Source organism: Salvelinus fontinalis, unplaced genomic scaffold (genome assembly GCF_029448725.1).
Source record: "Salvelinus fontinalis isolate EN_2023a unplaced genomic scaffold, ASM2944872v1 scaffold_0173, whole genome shotgun sequence".
In the NCBI taxonomy this organism is placed as follows: Eukaryota; Metazoa; Chordata; class Actinopteri; order Salmoniformes; family Salmonidae; genus Salvelinus; species Salvelinus fontinalis.
The window spans coordinates 160605-181211 of record NW_026600382.1 but is presented as its reverse complement, the minus strand read 5'-3'; the positions used below and the strand labels follow the sequence as shown (position 1 = coordinate 181211).

General features: G+C 43.4%; 2 protein-coding genes across 2 annotated transcripts in view; both read right to left on the bottom strand.

Annotated features, from left to right (window-relative positions):
- Positions 1-806: 806 nt before the first annotated feature.
- On the bottom strand, positions 807-5973 carry msrb1a (methionine sulfoxide reductase B1a). Its single transcript, XM_055912479.1, has 4 exons — positions 5769-5973; positions 4598-4740; positions 1588-1702; positions 807-1412 (listed from the first exon to the last, which is right to left on the bottom strand). Exons 1-4 carry the CDS (start codon positions 5821-5823, stop codon positions 1393-1395), a joined length of 333 nt encoding a protein of 110 aa, XP_055768454.1. The 5' UTR covers positions 5824-5973; the 3' UTR covers positions 807-1392.
- A 4286-nt stretch (positions 5974-10259) lies between these two features.
- pitpnc1a (phosphatidylinositol transfer protein cytoplasmic 1a) overlaps positions 10260-20607 on the bottom strand; it is a 38684-nt gene continuing 28336 nt past the window's right edge. The window contains exons 7-8 of the mRNA XM_055912469.1: positions 19827-19890; positions 10260-11959 (exon numbers count right to left, since the gene is read on the bottom strand). Coding sequence (XP_055768444.1) covers positions 11643-11959; positions 19827-19890 — 381 coding nt within the window. The 3' untranslated portion in view covers positions 10260-11642. The remainder of the gene's footprint in view (positions 11960-19826; positions 19891-20607) is intronic.

Below are 20607 nucleotides of genomic sequence, written 5' to 3'. Positions count from 1 at the left end.
TGGAGTGATAGATGTGCAGAAGATGAATGTGCAAGTAGAGATACTGGGGTCCAAAATAATAATAACAATATGGGGATGAGGTAGTTGGATGGGCTATGTACAGGTGCAACGATCTGTAAGCTGCTCTGACAGCTGATGCTTAAAGTTAATGAGGGAGATATGAGTCTCCCTCATTCAGGTTAGCAATGACTACATCAAGCTTGTGACTCTACTAACTTGTTGGATGCATTTGGTGTTTGTTTTGGTTGCGTTTCAGATTATTTTGTGCCCAATAGAAATGAATGGTAAATAATGTATTGTCATTTTTTAGTCACATTTATTGTAAATAAGAATATAATGTTTGTAAACAATTCTACATTAATGTGGATGCTACCATGATTACAGATAGTCCTTAATGAATCGCAAATAATGATGAGTGATAAAGGTAGAGGCACAAATATCAGGTTAGCATTTTTGGAGGGGTGGATATTTGTGAGTCCAGCCCACATTCATTGCCAGACCAACTGACAAGCCCGTCCTGATTGGGTAATGCGTGGTCTCATGTCTGCCACATGGTGGGAGTATAATGCATCAAATAAATAAAAAAATGTCACCGTGAAAGATGTGGAACAAGATTAATTGTATAACCTGAGTAATGATTGAGTATATATTAACGATTTAGTATTTTCAGGTCTGCTAATCTCTTGAGGTGAGTACAGTAAAATACTGGCATGATTGATGTGTTTGTCATAAAGATGGCTGAAAAACTATTTTCATGGCACACTTGTTAACGTTGTGCCCATAAAAATATAAACAAACAAATAATGTAATCTTCTATAAAAGTACATCTTTATTTCTCAGTTTCATTCCTCTTTTTGCTTGCATATTATACATTGTGACCGTTAAGACGATTGAGATTTTATTAACAATGTAAATCTTTAAGAGGCTCATAACATCATTGATAGAACTGATTAACATACATTGGTAGATTGAGCCATAAGTCAGAGCACTTTTGTTTGCTTTCACTACTATATATAAATTAGGACATTTTGAAGTTACATTCAACACTATGAAGGCTACATAGCAATCCCCCTTTAGACTGACAATGTTAAGATAAAACAATGATTAAGTGACTATCTTTGTGTAATCGTGTAACTCCTTGTACTTGTCTGTGTTATGATTGTGTATTATTGTTATATTATGATTGTGTATTATTGCATAATGTAGCTGACTATTTGGTGGGAGTTGCCCTGTCCTTGTCCAGTGAAGACATTGACCATCAGTGTCCTGGAGGTCCCAGAGGGGGCTTTATCACAGGACACTTCATCCACTGTCCTCCACTCCTTCAGCAGCAGACTCCAGACAATCCTACTGCTCTACCACCACGGTGACTCCATACCCCTGCAGCTCACCTTACTGTCCATCTACCTTATCTGTGGAGAGAAAGGACAACATCTGAATTCATCAACGTTTTTAAGTGTAACATTAACTATCCAGTGGTTAACGTGTGCTCAGTCAGATTGGTTAGGTATCAACCAGAGACATTGACTATTATCTAATCAGATTGGCTTGACATTCCGTGACTACATAGTTTAAGTGAACCCATACCTTTAGGGACGAACTTCAGTGAGCTGCTGAATATTCAGAAGCGTGAGAGTCCTTTCTTTGGCCCGTCGCCCACAAACTCATGACCAAGTCCGTTTCCACACTTCCCACATCGGACCTGAAACACACAGCTATCAGATTCCATCTTTCCATACAATAGTATAATCAATTCTATGTGCCAAATTTTTTAACAAGAAAAAAGTTTAATTCATTAACTCTGTTCACAATGTTGACATCGGCAAACCACTCCCACACAACACCATACACATGGTCTGCGGTTGTGAGGCCGGTTGGACGTACAACATTTTCTAAAATGACGTTGGAGGCGGCTTATGATAGAGAAATTAACATTAAATTCTCTGGCAACAGCTCTGGTGAACATTCCTGCAGTCAGTATGCCAATTGCAGAAATATGCTTTTTGTGCCTATGGAAAATGTCAGGGATATTTTATTTCAGCTCATGAAACATGGGACCAACACTTTACATGTTGCATTTATATTTTTGTTCAATGCACAATCAACGTATCAAACATTATTGTTAGGACCTTCCCAAGTTCAAAATGAAACACTGCTTACAAATGCAGAAATTGAATGCAATACCCTACACACATCCTGTTAAAATTAACATTGGCTCATCAGTGCATTGACCACAAGCAGACAATTACTTAGCAATGAACAGTCAACAGAGGGATGCCCCTATGGAGTAGGGTTAAGTTGTCACCCATCTTTTCTTAGTCCAGATCACTTTCGCAGTCAAAAAGCAAGCGGAAATTTAAAAAAAGATAACTTAACAAAACAATTGTTGTGTAGGAATTACGTTGTTGTGCAGTAGATCTAATACATTATCACAGCATATTTAGATCTAATACATTATCACAGCATATTTAGATCTAATACATTATCACAGCATATTTAGATCTAATACATTATCACAGCATATTTAGATCTAATACATTATCACAGCATATTTAGATCTAATACATTATCACAGCATATTTAGATCTAATACATTATCACAGCATATTTAGATCTAATACATTATCACAGCATATTTAGATCTAATACATTATCACAGCATATTTAGATCTAATACATTATCACAGCATATTTAGATCTAATACATTATCACAGCATATTTAGATCTAATACATTATCACAGCATATTTAGATCTAATACATTATCACAGCATATTTAGATCTAATACATTATCACAGCATATTTAGATCTAATACATTATCACAGCATATTTAGATCTAATACATTATCACAGCATATTTAGATCTAATACATTATCACAGCATATTTAGATCTAATACATTATCACAGCATATTTAGATCTAATACATTATCACAGCATATTTAGATCTAATACATTATCACAGCATATTTAGATCTAATACATTATCACAGCATATTTAGATCTAATACATTATCACAGCATATTTAGATCTAATACATTATCACAGCATATTTAGATCTAATACATTATCACAGCATATTTAGATCTAATACATTATCACAGCATATTTAGATCTAATACATTATCACAGCATATTTAGATCTAATACATTATCACAGCATATTTAGATCTAATACATTATCACAGCATATTTAGATCTAATACATTATCACAGCATATTTAGATCTAATACATTATCACAGCATATTTAGATCTAATACATTATCACAGCATATTTAGATCTAATACATTATCACAGCATATTTAGATCTAATACATTATCACAGCATATTTAGATCTAATACATTATCACAGCATATTTAGATCTAATACATTATCACAGCATATTTAGATCTAATACATTATCACAGCATATTTAGATCTAATACATTATCACAGCATATTTAGATCTAATACTTTATCACAGCATATTTAGATCTAATACATTATCACAGCATATTTGGCTATATGCTTGGCCTGCCAATATTGTTCTTCTCAGACCATATTATATTTCAAAACTCAAGCTTTGATAACAAAATAGATCACTTGTGAGGCATAGTTGAGCATTAATTGAAATAATTATCTTTTTTAATTTACTGGACTAATTAATGGTACCTGCATCTGATGGTCAGTCTCAGCGGAGGAAAGGAGAGAGCAGCAGAGCGTCCATCTATCACGGTCCCTGCTCTCTCCTTTCCTCCAGTGAGACAGAGGGTACACTGTCCCCCCACTGACTGTGAAACTCGGGTCGCACCGCATTATTTCTGCCTCATGCACAAACTCCTGCTGTTCTTATGACCAGAGAAAGTGAAATATCCATCGCTATTAAAATAGACATGAGCTGCTAATAATAAAACGCAGGCCTAGCGACACACTCGGCTACTAACTCATTGCAGCTGCAGCGCGAGTGGAATGAAGGAGAAGCGTGTTTATGTTTTGTAAAAGTGTTGAATAAAAACAGTGTTGACAGTGCTGAATAAAAACTTCAACATGAAGTCAATCATAAGAACAGCAGCTCTGCTGTATTCCCTGACAGTTTCTCTCTGGTCATGGCTAGCGCTACTATCAAACTTTGCTGTGGGGTCGTGGAAGCTGTACTAGGTGATTTGAGCCATCTGATTGGCTAGCACAGTAGGAGCACTTGATTTAGCCACACCTTTCCTGGTCCGCCAGGTAAGCGGAGTTTGTCCCTTCAGATAAATTAAGTAATGTAAAATGGGAACTCTTTGCCTACCCGGCGCGCAGGGCTTCTGAATCAAGTGCACCTTCCGCCCAAAGCACAAAGTCGGATAAAAAAATTAAATAAAGGAGCACAAGCCTTTATCGTTTCTACAGAAACGTTTGGTGATCGACTACGAATGCCTAGAAGATCGACCAGTCAATCGGTTGGTGACCACTGCCATAGACAATGATCTTGGGTTAGTTTTGCATTTCCCCCACTAATGGTGAAGATTGGGAAAGGGGAAGCTTAGCTGATCTTAGATCTGTACCTAAGGTAAACTTCACAACTCTGGTCCAAATGCAACTCCACACCCAAACTGAGAGGATCTCACCTTGAATGCCCCAGGTCTCTCCTCGTGCTTGGACACACTGTCCTGGAGGACGGTCTCAGTGAAGGCAGGCCAGGGGGAGGAATGCTCGTACTTAGATCTGCTGGAGAACAGCTGGTGTCCACACTGGGCACACACATACAACCCTGGGGAGATAGAAGATTACAGTGAGATTAGCCAAAAGTAGATCTAGGATCCATGTTCAACACATTCTCTTTGAGTGAAGTTACAGGATGATTTGACCAGTGAAAACATCATTAATCCACCAGGAATAATCCTCAATGAGAGGATAAAAGTGCAGTTGACTGCCATTATTTCCTTAACCAAACCGGTTTGTCATCTATTAACCCTGGGGAGGGACCCATGTTCAACACATTCTCTTTGAGTGATGTTACAGGAGGACATGTCAAAACCTACAGTTAGGAGAAACGATGACATAAGTGGCCACATTAAGATCTAAATATACTTGTATATTTAGGCGCTACATTGTATACTTATAAATAATACAAATTGTATTTTCAATTATACTTTATAGTTATAGCAACTATTAATGTTTGGTTTACATTTGTTTTCTTGGCACAGTAGAATAAGTTGCTACAGTTTAACGGAACTGACTGGGGGTTCAATCTTTCATCACGGTTTGGTAAAAGCCAGGGGCGCGTTCAGCAGTATGCAACGTTTTGGAACGTTCGGGATAGAAACATGTTAGCTATGTAGAGCAAAGATGGCTCTCCGACATGTAGAATAATGACTCACGTCGGCTCTATTCATGGTATTTCTATCTGCAACGTTCGACAACGTTTGGCAACTGAACGTGGCCCTTGTGTAATCAGTGATTACAAAAGCATGCTACTTTTTGTTAGCTACTGATTGAGCATAAGTCATAGTCCATTTTAGGACACAGTAGAGCTAACGTTACTGTAAAAGATACCACAGACGTTATAGTTGCCACAACGTCTCGAATCAAATCAAATGTATTTATAAAACCCTTTTTACATCAGATGTCACAAAGTGCTTATACAGAAACCCAGCCTAAAACTCCAAACAGCAGGCAAAGCAGATGTAGAAGTTACTTTTACTGACTAATCTCATGTTTACAAGTTAGCTCAAATACTGTAGCTACTGTAACTGACTAACTTGAATTGCTATCTTAGCTAGCTGAGGAGCCTCTTACCAGTTTTAAAGTGGTCTTTAAAGACCTCACCACCGAAGAAGGAACAAAATGACATTACTCCACTTCCAATTAACCTTAATGAGAGTATAAAAGTGCAGTTGACTCGCACTCTTTCCTTAATCAACCCGGTTTGTTATCTATCGGCTTTGAGAAAAGTTCAGACTTGTGCTTGCTTTGGGACAGCAGCAGTGGGCTGGTACTGCTGGATGACGTCGATTGTTCAAAGCTCCAATTAAACTGTACTTCCGCTTGCTTTACAGTGAGCGTTTCAAAATAAAAGCCTCAACTCCAACTGTTAATGCTTTCAGGAATCCTTGGGACGTCCCTACTGAAAACCCTAACCTTGGGAGCAGTTTGCTTTTTTTACAACCAAATCTCTATTTTTTATGTAAATTGAATGTTTCTGAGAAACCTAACGCAACCAGTGATTCATTCATTTGATATTTTTGCACTGTCTCTATGCACACTCACAGGGCCCGACACACTCACGCACACTGACACTCTAAACACACACACCCACTCACATAGGCCTACAATCATCATATACGCTGCTGCTAATCGGTTTACCATATATCCTGATGCCTAGTCACCTTATCCCTATACGTGGGCTCCTGAGTGGCCTAAGGCACTGCAACGCAGTGCTAGAGGTGTCCCTACAGACCCTGGTTGGATCCTGGGCTGTAACACAACCGGCAGTGATCAGTGAACGCAGCTTGGCCAGTGAGCACGTTCCTATAAGACATTGAGTCGCAAGCTAAAACGAGGATGCGCTCTTTGAAAGGAGGGAGTTGTGTAATGACTCTGGGTTTACAGTTGAAGTTGGAAGTTTACATACACTTAGGTTGGAGTCATTAAAATGTGTTTTCAATCACTCCACAAATGTCTTGTTAACAAACTATAGTATTGGCAAGTCGGTTAGGACATCTACTTTGTGCATGACACGTCATTTTTCCAACAATTGTTTACAGACAAATTATTTCACTTATAACTCACTGTATCACAATTCCAGTGGGTCAGAAGTTTACATACACCAAGTTGACTGTGCCTATAAAACTTAGAAAATGATGCCATGCTTTAGAAGCTTCTGATAGGCTAATTGACATAATTTGAGTCAATTGGAGGTGTACCTGTGGATGTATTTCAAGGACTACCTTTAAACTCAGTGCCTCTTTGCTTGACATCATGGGAAAATCAAAAAAATCAGCCACGACCTCAGAAAATAAATTGTTGACCTCCACAAGTCTGGTTCATCCTTGGGAGCAATTTCCAAACGCCTGAAGGTACCACGTTCATCTGTACAAACAATGGTACGCAAGTATAAACACCATGGGACCACGCAGCCGTCATACCGCTCAGGAAGGAGACACGTTCTTTCTCCTAGAGATGAACGTACTTTGGTGCCAAAAGTGTAAATCAATCCCAGAACAACAGCAAAGGACCATGTGAAGATGCTGGAGGAAACAGGAACAAAAGTATCTATATACACAGTAAAACAAGTCCTATATCGACATAACCTGAAAGGCCGCTCAGCAAAGAAGAAGCCACTGCTCCAAAACCGGCATAAAAAAAGCAAGACTATGGTTTGCAACTGCGCATGGGGACAAAGATTGTACTTTTTGGAGAAATGTCCTCTGGTCTGATGAAACAAAAATAGAACTGTTTGGCTATAATGACCATTGTTATGTTTGGAGGAAAAAGGGGGGACCATCCCAACCATGACGCACGGGGGTGGCAGCATCATGTGGCAGCATCATGTTGTGGGGGTGCTTTGCTGCAGGAAGGTCTGGTGCACTTCACAAAATAGACGTCTTCATGAGAAAGGAAAATGATGTGGATATATTGAAGCAACATCTCAATACATCAGTCAGGAAGTTAAAGCTTGGTCGCAAATGGGTCTTCCAAATGGACAATGACCCAAGCATACTTCCAAAGTTGTGGCAAAATGGCTTAAGGACAACAAAGTCAAGGTATTGGAGTGGCCATCACAAAGCCCTGACCTCAATCCTATAGAACATTTGTGGGTAGAACTGAAAAGGTGTGTGCGAGCAAGGAGGCCTATAAACCTGACTCAGTTACACCAGCTCTGTCAGGAGGAATGGTCCAAAATTCACCTAACTTATTGTGGGAAGCTTGTGGAAGGCTACATGAAACGTTTGACCCAAGTTAAACAATTTAAAGGCAATGTTACCAAATACTAATTGAGTGTACGTATCCTTTTTGCCCAATGGGAATGTGATGAAAGAAATAAAAGCTAAAATAAATATTTCTCTCTACTATTATTCTGATATTTCACATTCTTACAATAAAGTGGTGATCCTAACTGACCCAAGACAGGGAATTTTTACTAAGATTAAATGTCAGGAATTGCGAAAAACTGAATTTAAATGTATTTGGCTAAGGTGTATGTAAACTTCCGACTTCAACTGTATATTCCCCGGATATCGACTTTCCCACTTGAGCATGCTTTTGTGGCACAGTCGATAGCACGTTGGACTTCGGGCTAGAAGGTTGAGGTTTCGAGACCTGCTTCCTGCTTGTTTCAATACAATACTTTATCTACCTCTATCACTCCAGTATCCCTGCACATTGTAAATATGGTACTGGAACTGACCCTGTATATAACATTCTTACTTTCTCATTTTCTTATTTTTATTTATTGTGTTTTTGTTCTACCTTGTTATTTTTTGTATTACATTCTTGTTGATTACTGCATTGTTGGGTTTAGACCTGGCAAGAAAGGCATTTCACTGTATATTTGACATTAACACTTCATCAAATCAAATCGAATGTTATTAGTCACATGCGCCGAATACAGCAGGTGTAGACCTTACAGTGAAATGCTTACTTACGAGCCCTAACCAACAATGCAGTTAAAAAATATATGGATAAGAATAAGAAATAAAAGTAGCAAGTAATTAAGGAGCAGCAGTAAAATAACAATAGTGAGACTATATACAGGGGGGCACCGGTACAGAGTCAATTTGCGGGGGCATCGGTTAGTTGAGGTAATATGTACATATAGGTAGAGATATTAAAGTGACTATCTATAGATGATAACAGAGAGTAGCAGCGGTGTAAAAGGGGGGGGGGGGGGGCAATGCATATAGTCTGGGTAGCCAATTGATTAGATGTTCAGGAGTCTTATGGCTTGGGGGTAGAAGCTGTTAAGACGCCTCTTGGACCTAGACTTGGCACTCCAGTGCCGATTGCCGTGCGGTAGCAGAGAGAACAGTCTATGACTTACGTGGCTGGAGTCTTTGACAATTTTTAGGGCCTTCCTCTGACACCGCCTGGTTTAGAGGTCCTGGATGGCAGGAAGCTTGGCCCCGGTGATGTACTGGGCCGTTTGCAGTACCCTCTGTAGTGCCTTGCGGTCGGAGGCCGAGCAGTTGCCATACCAGGCAGTGATGCAACCAGTCAGGATGCGCTCGATGGTGCAGCAGTAGAACCTTTTGAGGATCTGAGGACCCATGGCAAATCTTTTCAGTCTCCTGAGGGGGAATAGGTTGTGTCGTGCCCTCACGACTGTCTTGGTGTGCTTGGACCATGTTAGTTTGTTGGTGAAGTGGACGCCAAGGAACTTGAAGCTCTCATACCACCCATCCTTGTTGTGCAGTACGGTGGCACTGAACAAACATGAACAAATGCTCCAAAAACACCCAGATACGATACCCTTTTAGAAACAAAAACGCTGTCAGTACAGCATGACATTGTGTCATTCCGGACTTTATATTCCATTTATTGCGACTCAAGCTGCTTCCCCAATCCAGCTGTTCCATTCTCTGTGTAGCCTGCTGCTACAGGTAACTGACGAAATAAAAGAAACACCAACATAAAGTGTCTTAATAGGGCATTGGGCCATCACGAGTCACCAGAACAGCTTCACTGCGCCTTGGCATAGATTCTACAAGTGTATGGAACTTCCTGTGTGGTAGCACCTGCTTTCGATATACTTTGTATTCTTAATTTACTCGTGTTTCTTTTAGTTTGACAGTTACATGTAGAACGGACGGAGAGGTATCAGTCGAGTCTCAACAAAATGGAATATAACATTGCGGAAGTTAGAAATAACACAATTTAATGTGTACAACATGCAAAGACTTGCATCACTATACTTAGATATTTTGCATTTCTAGAAGTGTTGTTTTCAGAGCCCCCATACTGCACAACGAGGATGAGGAAATTGGTTGGGGGTAAGGTTCTCAAAATCAAGTGAAATCACACAAAAAAAGTGTCTGGACCCTTCCACAACATGCTATTTACAGAAACAACGTAGGTTTGGTTGTAAAAAAGCTATAGCAAGGAGCCTACCCCAACGTACAATAAGCATCCAGTGACTGCAAGTGACAAGTTGCAGACTAGTAGGCCAGACCCTACTAACCTAACCCATTTGTCATTTCAGTTTAATAAACTCAACAAAAAACGGATTAACTACAGATATCACAATTCCCCCATTTATTGTCATTTCGTTTATATGAAGGACACCAGATGTTTGAGCAATATTTAATTTATTGATTTGATATAAAACACAACAACAACATGATTGCAAATTCATGACTTAAATCATCCCTAAAAGCCAAATCACAACATTGATCAGACATGTTTTGTCCTGCCGTAGTCTGTAACAAACAAAGGAAAAGCCCCATACCGTATAGAAGACAGCCATTTCAAAAGTACATTTTCTCCCCAGTTTAAAAGACAAGCAGAGGCTGGATATTCAAACCATGCATTTTTATATATGTCTTAAAGGACACCATGGTCAACAAAACTACACCAACAGAATTCAGAAAGAGAACGCCTCCACTTTAGAGCTCTACACAGACCTCTTTCTCTCTCTCCAATACAGAGATTACAGCAATTCCATAACATTGAAAGACATCAATGAATTCAGCATTTTTACAATAGATAACTCTTAAATATACATATTTACAAAACAAAACACAGGATAAAATAACACTCTCCTGAAATCCACCGTTTTACTCGAACTGTTCACAGCGCTCTACAACAAACCATGAATAACAACCAACACATAGTTACATCTGCAATTACATGGCGTCAATTTCCAACCAATAAGAGGGCTTGACTGCAATGAGAAAGAAGGAGGAAATGAGTTTGATCATCCCACACATTTATATCCATATGCAGAAATTGAGTGTGCTGATTCAAGAGTCTATTTATCAGATCTCTGTGTATCTAGGTAACAAACCCTGAGATACAGTATCAACTGAGATGAAAGAGGACTGAGACACTGAAGAGAAGCACAAAGTATTCAGAGGAATGTGAACTAAATTAAATCAGACTATAATTGACCTCCACATGAGCTTTCTGGCTGGTAGATGGTGCTGGTTGCTGTGTTTTGATGGGACCAATGGAGAGGTTCAAGAGGTTTTTAAAAGACACTCTGTGTGTGTGTGTGTGTGTGTGTGTGTGTGTGTGTGTGTGTGTGTGTGTGTGTGTGTGTGTGTGTGTGTGTGTGTGTGTGTGTGTGTGTGTGTGTGTGTGTGTGTGTGTGGTGTGTGTGTGGTGTGTGTGTGTATGTTTGTGAGTGTGTGTGTGTGTGTGTATGTTTGTGAGTGTGTGTTTGCGCGTACATGTATTTGGTGTGTGCCTTGAGACTCCTCTCCAAGTGTTGCGTGGTGATCAGACTGACTATCTCTCTGCAAAGGCAGACCAAGACACAGTTAGTTGGTGACAGTGGTTGGCTTCAGGGTGATACCAGCAACTGTCTGTGGAGAGGCGTTTACCACACCACCAAGTTACAGGAGGTCTGTGAACAACACTCCCTTTTACATAAGTTGTCTAGGGGACAAAATGGATGTACATAGCCACCCCCTGAATGTAGATAGGTGTATACCACACCTATGGGTCCCCCTCTCATTCAGGCTGGGGGCTAGGGGTTGAGCCCCAGGAGAAGATGCTAGCCAGCCTGAAGCCTGAGTCCCTGCGATTGGGGTCGGGGAGGGTCAAGGTCTCTGGGGCTGACTTCTTCCTGGGTCGGTCCTTGGGTACGGAGAGGTACTCTGGAGGCTCTGTGGAGAGGGGGGTGGAGGGGGCGCTGGAGGGCCCGTTGCGGGCCACTGAGGCCAGGGGGGTCTCGGTGATGGAGATGGATGGGAGGAAGGGTCCGATCTTACGGTTGGTGGCCTCCTGGGTGGCCCGCTCGTACTCTCTCACCTCGTCCATGGTCATTTCTTCAGGAGGGGAGAGAGAGGGATATATATTCAACCCCATGACATCTACTGTATGTCTTAGCATTGTAGTGTAATAACACAATTACATTATACAGTAAATACGTATCTGCCTTCACCTGTTGGATTTAAAAGAGCTTACATTTCAAAGGCTCTTGGAGATGAATACAAGCAATACATGAAAAGATGTTCCCTGCTCTGAACACAAATCTGAATCCATCATCAGTTGTGTGTGTTCCAAAGGAGATACAGTAACACAGCCATCATCCTTGCTCACAAGTGTCTGTGTTTGTGTGTGTGTGTGTCTGTGCTTGTGTGTGTGTGTGTGTGTGTGTGTGTGTGCGTGTGTGTGTGTGTGTGTGTGCGTGTGTGTCAAATCAAATCAAATTCATCACATGCTTTGTAAACAACATGTGTAGACTAACAGTGAAATGCTAACAGTGACTTGCTCACCTGTGTGTGTGTGTGCTTTGGTGTGTGTGTGTGTGCTTGTGCGCTTGTGTATGTGTGTGTGTGTGTTTGGGTCCGTACACGTGTTCTGTGCTGTTCCGGTAGGACAAATAAAGCATTAAGTTTGATGCAGTCAATGACAATGCATGAACGTTTGAGTGTGTTTGAATGGATGACATGAAATGAGTCAGAGAGGAAGAGGGAGATGAGAAACAGTGAAGGAAGAGTGAAGACATATGGCTGGCTGTCTCAAGGCTCTCTACCACGTCCAGTGATGGCGGTGGGTGGCAGGTGAGTTTATGATGTGGTATGCTGTGCTTGTTGGACATGGCCAACTCTAATGTTGTTTTTCTCATGCATGTGTTTCTCGTACTCCTGCACATCATCCCAAGTTATATCTGTGGAGATGTTCCAGACCACCACGCCACCTGTTAGCTAGCTGGGGCACTTGGAGCAGGAGGAGCAAGGCCTTGTGGGAAGGGTCGGCAAGAGGTCAGGTGGTCACAACCATAAAGAGCTGGGGAAGTTGGCGTAGTCTGCGGGTAGTTAACCATTAGTGACAAACGCTTGATGGGCCAAAAAGAAGTGATAACATGGTCAAAGTAGCCAGAACAACATTAAATTCAGGTGAAACTGCCCAGTATTGTCTGATTCTACATTTAGAGTGCTGCCTTTCCATTGCAGAGCTATGTTACAGGGAAGTGACTGTGCAATGAGAGTAAAAACCAACAAACAGGGCCGGCAATTTTCCAATTGTTTTGTTTCCGAACAGAACCACAATTTTTTTTGTTCTGCTCCAGTTTTCTGACCAGCATGATAAAGTTAGAAACCCGTTCAAACAAGGTTTTTCTGTTCCCTAAACTGTTTCCTTCCCCCGAGAGCCAGTTTCTATAGTGAATTAAGTATCGTCCTGGAATAAAATGCACTTTCAATTGAGAATGATTTAAATCAAAGACTTCACCTGGCTCTGGGAAAGCAGCCCCTTGGTGATAGAGAGTAAGTCATGGGCAGGTATGGATATATGTTAAAGGTCCAATGCAGCCATTTTTATCTCAATATCAAATCATTTTGGGGTAACGATTAAGTACCTTACTGTGATTGATTTAAATTTAAATGGTAAAATAGAAATAAAAATGTATCTTAGCAAAGAACAATTTCTCAAGCAAGAATTTTTCTAGGACTGTCTGGGATTGTTGGGAGTTGGGAGAACTGAAAACTAGCAGAGAGGTTTGGAACTCTCTTTCTTATCAGTCTATGAATTAATTTACCACCTAGTGATTTAACCAGGCAGGCCACAACTCCATCCCATCAAAACAGGCTGACATTTTAGATAGCTCTTACACTAAAAGGGAATTATCATAATGTTCACAATTTAACAGTATTATTCCAACCTCATACACCCTTAGAAAAAAAGTTGCAATCTAAAATCTTACAGGGTTCTTCGGCTGTCCGCATAGGAGAACCCTTTGATGAACACTTTTTGGTTGCAGGTGAAACTCTTTTGGTTCCAAGTAGAAGCCTTTCTACAGAGGGTTCTACATGTAAACAAAAAGGGTTCTATCTAGAACCAAAACTGGTTGTACCTGGAACCAAAAATGGTTCTCCTATGGGGACAACTGAAGAACCCTTTTGGAACCATTTTTTGTAGTGTAGTGTGGAAATAAATATAAAAGAAAGAAACTCATGTTTTTTGACTGCCTTTAATGGGAAGTGGAGCAGCACATTAGTGGGTGGACACAGGGTGGTTTGATATAGTGGTGTTTTATGGTATAAGGTACACGCTCTCAGGAATATTATTAGACAAGCCTTAGTAATGTAGGCTGTGGAAGACCACAATGCAAGGATGGAGGGAAGGACCACTGCTGTACAGCAGGGACGTCTTCATTTAGGGCACACAACGTTTGAAAACGTTTTGCAACAGAAAATAAAAACGTGTTTTTCTTATTGCACAGGTAGTCCCTCTGATTCAGTTGATTTTCTTCCGTTTGGTGCTAAATGAATATGACCCAGATGATATACAGCCCACAAGAGGTTGGTGCCACCTTAATTGGGGAGGACAGGCTCGTGGTAATGACTGGAGCAGATTTGGTGGTATTGTATCAAATGTGTTTGATGCCATTCCATTCACTCCATTCCAGCCATTATTATGAGCCGTCCTCCCCTCAGTGGCCTCCAGTGATACAGCCACTTTCACTGAATCTCCCACAGCTCTTGGAGGAAGGGGAACAATGCAATCTAGATTGACCTAAGGCTATAGTGTATCTACTGTGCTAATGATGTACTGTATACTGGTTCATGTTGTATGTGAATAGGGATAAAGAGCAGGCTCGTGTGGTCTTAAATGTTCCTCTATCTTTAAAGCCAGGCTCTGTAAGTCCCAAATAAAATAGTTGTCACGATCGTGTGGCGGATTGACGGACCAAAATGCAGCAGTTGGAAAATAAGCCATCTTCTTTTATTATAACACGAAGATGAACACGACACAAAAACACTTTAACAAAACAACAAAATAACAAAACGACCGTGAAGCTACAAACGTTGTGCACTTACACACACTGGCTACAAACGTTCTTACATAGACAATTACCCACAACCAATGAGAGCCTATGGCTACCCTAAATAAGGCTCCCAATCAGAGACAACCGAAATCAGCTGTCTCTAATTGGGAACTCATTCAGGTAACCATAGACTCTCCTAGATAACTAACCAACATAGACAACGCTAGACATATACACTCAACACAAAACCATCTACTACACCCCATAACCCCTTTACCAAATAAACACCCAAAACCAACAAAACATAAACATTCCCCATGTCACACCCTGACCTAACTAAAATAATAAAGAAAACAAAGAATAATAAGGCCAGGGCGTGACATAACCCCCCCCTTGAGGCGCGAACTCCGGGCGCACCATACACAGTCTAGGGGAGGGTCTGGGTGGGCTCCCCTCCACGGTGGCGGCTCCGGCTCTGGTCGTAGTCCCCACGTCACCACAGTACCTAACCACCTCCTAGGCTTCCTCCAAACGACCCCCCTCCACATTAACCCCATTGCATTAAGGGGGAGTTCCGGACTAAGGGACAGCTCCGGACTAAGGACCAGTACCAGGGTAAGGGGCAGTACCAGGGTAAGGGGCAGCACCAGGGTAAGGGGCAGCACCAGGGTAAGGGGCAGCTCCAGGGTAAGGGGCAGCTCCAGGGTAAGGGGCAGCTCCGGACTGAGGGGCAGCTCCGGACTGAGGAACGGCAGCTCCGGACTGAGGGACTGCAGCTCCGGACTGAGGGACTGCAGCTCCGGACTGAGGGACTGCAGCTCCGGACTGAGGGACTGCAGCTCCGGACTGAGGGACGGCCCATGGCTGGCTGACAGATCTGGCTGCTCATGGCTGGCTAACTGATCTGGCTGCTCATGGCTGGCTAACTGATCTGGCTGCTCATGGCTGGCTGACGGATCTGGCTGCTCATGGCTGGCTGACGGATCTGGCTGCTCATGGCTGGCTGACGGATCTGGCTGCTCATGGCTGGCTGACGGATCTGGCTGCTCATGGCTGGCTGACGGATCTGGCTGCTCATGGCTAGCTGACGGATCTGGCTGCTCATGGCTAGCTGACGGATCTGGCTGCTCATGGCTAGCTGACGGATCTGGCTGCTCATGGCTAGCTGACGGATCTGGCTGCTCATGGCTAGCTGACGGATCTGGCTGCTCATGGCTAGCTGACGGATCTGGCTGCTCATGGCTAGCTGACGGATCTGGCTGCTCATGGCTAGCTGACGGATCTGGCTGCTCATGGCTAGCTGACGGATCTGGCTGCTCATGGCTAGCTGACGGATCTGGCTGCTCATGGCTAGCTGACGGATCTGGCTGCTCATGGCTGGCTGACTGATCTGGCTGCTCCTGTCTGATTGGCGGCTCTGGCAGATCCTGTCTGATTGGCGGCTCTGGCAGATCCTGTCTGACAGACGGCTCTAGCGGCTCCTGTCTGGCTGGCGGCTCTAGCGGCTCCTGTCTGGCGGACGGCTCAGTGGGCTCATGGCAGACGGGCGGCTTTGCAGGCTCATGGCAGACGGGCGGCTTTGCAGGCTCATGGCAGACGGGCGGCTTTGCAGGCTCATTGCAGACGGGCGGCTTTGCAGGCTCATTGCAGACGGATGGCTCAGATGGCGCTGGGGAGACGGATGGCTCAGATGGCGCTGGGGAGACGGATGGCTCAGATGGCGCTGGGGAGACGGATGGCTCAGATGGCGCTGGGGAGACGAGCAGTTCAGTCAACGCTGTGCAGACGGCAGACTCCTGCCGGCTGAGGCGCACTGTAGGCCTGGTGCGTGGTGCCGGGACTGGTGGCACCGGGCTGGGGACACGCATCTCAGGGCTAGTGCGGGGAGCAGCAACAGGACGCACAGGACTCTGGGGACACACAGGAGGCTTGGTGCGTGGTTTAGACACTGGTGGTAAAGGGCTGGAGACACGCACCATATAGCTAGTGCGTGGAGGAGGCACTGGTGGTACTGGATTGGGGCGGGGAGGTGGCGCCGGAAATACCGGACCGTGCAGGCGTACTGGCTCCCTTGAACGCCGAGCCTGCCCAACCTTACCTGGTTGTATGCTCCCCGTCGCCTGACCAGTGCGGGGAGGTGGAATAACCCGCACCGGCCTATGTAGGCGAACCGGGGACACCATGCGTAAGGCTGGTGCCATGTACGCCGGCCCGAGGAGACGCACTGGTGACCAGATGCGTTGGGCCGGCTTCATGACATACGGCTCAACGCTCAGTCTAGCCCGGCCGATACGTGGAGCTGAAATGTACCGAACCGGGCTATGCCCACGTACAGGAGACACCGTGCGCTCTACTGCGTAACACGGTGTCTGCCCGTACTCCCGCTCTCCACGGTAAGTACAGGGAGTAGGCGCAGGTTTCCTACCTGACTTCGCCACACTCCCTTTAAGGCCCCCCCCAAGAAATTTTGGGGTTGTACTCACGGGTCTCCAGCCTTGTCTCCGTGCTGCCTCCTCATATCGCCTCCTCTCGGCTTTCGCTGCCTCCAGCTCTTCACGAGAGAGGCGATATTCTCCAGGTTGATCCCAAGGCCCCTTACCATCCAGTATCTCCTCCCATGTCCAGAAATCCTTTGTGGGTAGGTCCTGTTGCCGCCTTCCATGCCGCTTGGTCCTATGGTGGGTAATTCTGTCACGATCGTGTACTGGAGAGAATGAGGACCAAGGCGCAGCTGGATATGAATACATCTTCTCTTTTTTTATTTAAAAGACGAAGATGAACACGACACAAAAACACTTTAACAAAACAACAAAATAACAAAACGACCGTGAAGCTACAAACGTTGTGCACTTACACACACACTGGCTACAAACGTTCTTACATAGACAATTACCCACAACCAATGAGAGCCTATGGCTACCCTAAATAAGGCTCCCAATCAGAGACAACCGAAATCAGCTGTCTCTAATTGGGAACTCATTCAGGTAACCATAGACTCTCCTAGATAACTAACCAACATAGACAACGCTAGACATATACACTCAACACAAAACCATCTACTACACCCCATAACCCCTTTACCAAATAAACACCCAAAACCAACAAAACATAAACATTCCCCATGTCACACCCTGACCTAACTAAAATAATAAAGAAAACAAAGAATAATAAGGCCAGGGCGTGACAATAGTTACTGACTCTCGGCATGCTCTCACGTTCTCTCATCCTATGACCCATACAGCACTGAGTCAAGTGCTCTGTGTATCTGTGTGCAGACTCTCTGAATCCTTCTCTTGCAGTGGATACATCTCAAGTGGGAGCTTCTCTGATGAAGGTCAGCGAGAAAGCATATTGGTTGTGAGAAATGGGCTTTATAATTTTTTTTTTTATAAACTTTTATTTAACTAGGCAAGCTAGTTAAGAACAAATTCATATTTACATTGACGGGGACTGGGGCCTGGGATTAAAAATAACATTTATAAATACATTGAATCATTATCATTTACATTTACATTTAAGTCATTTAGCAGACGCTCTTATCCAGAGCGACTTACAAATTGGTGCATTCACCTTATGACATCCAGTGGAACAGCCACTTTACAATAGTGCATCTAAATCTTTTAAGGGGGGGGGGGGGGGGGGTCAGAAGGATTGCTTTATCCTATCCTAGGTATTCCTTAAAGAGGTGGGGTTTCAGGTGTCTCCGGAAGGTGGTGATTGACTCCGCTGTCCTGGCGTCGTGAGGGAGTTTGTTCCACCATTGGGGTGCCAGAGCAGCGAACAGTTTTGACTGGGCTGAGCGGGAACTGTACTTCCTCGGTGGTAGGGAGGCGAGCAGGCCAGAGGTGGATTAACGCAGTGCCCTTGTTTGGGTGTAGGGCCTGATCAGAGCCTGAAGGTACTGAGGTGCCGTTCCCCTCACAGCTCCGTATTATTGTTATTATTAAGAATGTTTATGTTCCTTCTCTATGACAATCGTGATGCGTCAGCTTTTTTAAAAAACGTACAGAGTTAAGTACATAATTCTAGATGTACGAAAGAGTGGTCTGGCCTATCAATTGTCTTTTTTCCTAAAAAAAGGCTGCTAACAAATGTAACAGCAGGGTGAGAAGTATAGTTTCAGTCAGATGTGTATTCAAATACCGTTAGAAATGATTTGAAATACTGAAGCTGTGGTTGATTGAGCTTGCCTGTTTCATTGGAACCAATAAAAAAGTATTGGAAATACAAACCCCGCCCACCTGGCCCTCCAAGCAGGTTAAAGCAAACGCTTAAGGTATTTTAAATACTGTAGTATTGAACTCAAGTCTTGCTGCAGTGTACCTTGTGTTTGACCATCCTGGCCACACAGATCCATGTTATAAGCCTTTTGCTCATGTTGAAACAGTGAAGCAAATCAATGAAACAGTGAAGACACGTTTAGACAATACATTCTCAGACTAAAAACATCATACAAAATAATGGTTATTAACACAAATCAATGCTTGTATAGATGAGTTACTGATATTTTGAGATAGCTTTCAAGAAACAGACAAATGAACACAAACTCAAATATACAGATAATAGATAGTAGCAGTGCTTGGTGCCGTGGCCTAGGTCCTACATTAGGCAGAGCGAAGATCATGGTCACATAGAAGTAGATAGTAGTTATGTGCCAGAGGCTGGTCTAGCAGGTAACTGGGCCACTGCAGCACATACACACATACACGCCACCCCTCAGTGTGTGGGTAAGAATCCTGGCCCCAGCACTAGTCTGCATCTCCCTCCCTCTCCATCTCCTTACTCAATAAAATACAATACTATGAAATATATATATTTTTAAATGTAATAATAATAATATATATACACACAGTATAAACAAGCTAGCTCACATCTGAGCGTACATGTGAACTAACTGGGACAGAGACAAGACGCAAACTCACCAATCCACTCATCCACCCAGGCAAAGGCTTGTCTGTGTCCTAGGAGCAGGACGTCACGGATAACCTGAGGATGGAGAGAGAAGGATAAGGAAGGTAAAGAGGGAGAGTGAGAAAGAAAGAAAGGGAGGGAGGGAGGGAGGGAGGGAGGGAGGGAGGGAGGGAGGGAGGGAGGGAGGGAGGGAGGGAGGGAGGGAGGGAGGGAGGGAGGGAGGGAGAGAGAGAGAGAGAAAGAGAGAGCAAGAAAGAAAGAAGGGTGGACAGGAAAGGAGGTTAGAAGACTTAGTGAGAGGACAGGTGAGTCAGAGAGGGAAGGAAGCTAGAAGACTTAGTGAGAGGACAGGTGAGTCAGAGAGGGAAGGAAGCTAGAAGACTTAGTGAGAGGACAGGTGAGTCAGAGAGTGAAGGAAGCTAGAAGACTTTGTGAGAGGACAGGTGAGTCAGAGAGGAAAGGAAGCTAGAAGACTTAGTGAGAGGTTAGGTGAGTCAGAGAGGAAAGGAGGTTAGAAGACTTAGTGAGAGGACAGGTGATTCAGAGAGGACAGGTGAGTCAGAGAGGACAGGTGAGTCAGAGAGGACAGGTGGTCAGAGAGGAAAGGAATTTAGAAGACTTAATGAGAGGACAGGTTCGTCAGAGAGGACAGGTGAGTCAGAGAGGAAAGGAAGCTAGAAGACTTAGTGAGAGGACAGGTATTTCAGAGAGGAAAGGAAGCTAGAAGACTTAGTGAGAGGACAGGTGAGTCAGAGAGGAAAGGAGGTTAGAAGACTTAGTGAGTCAGAGAGG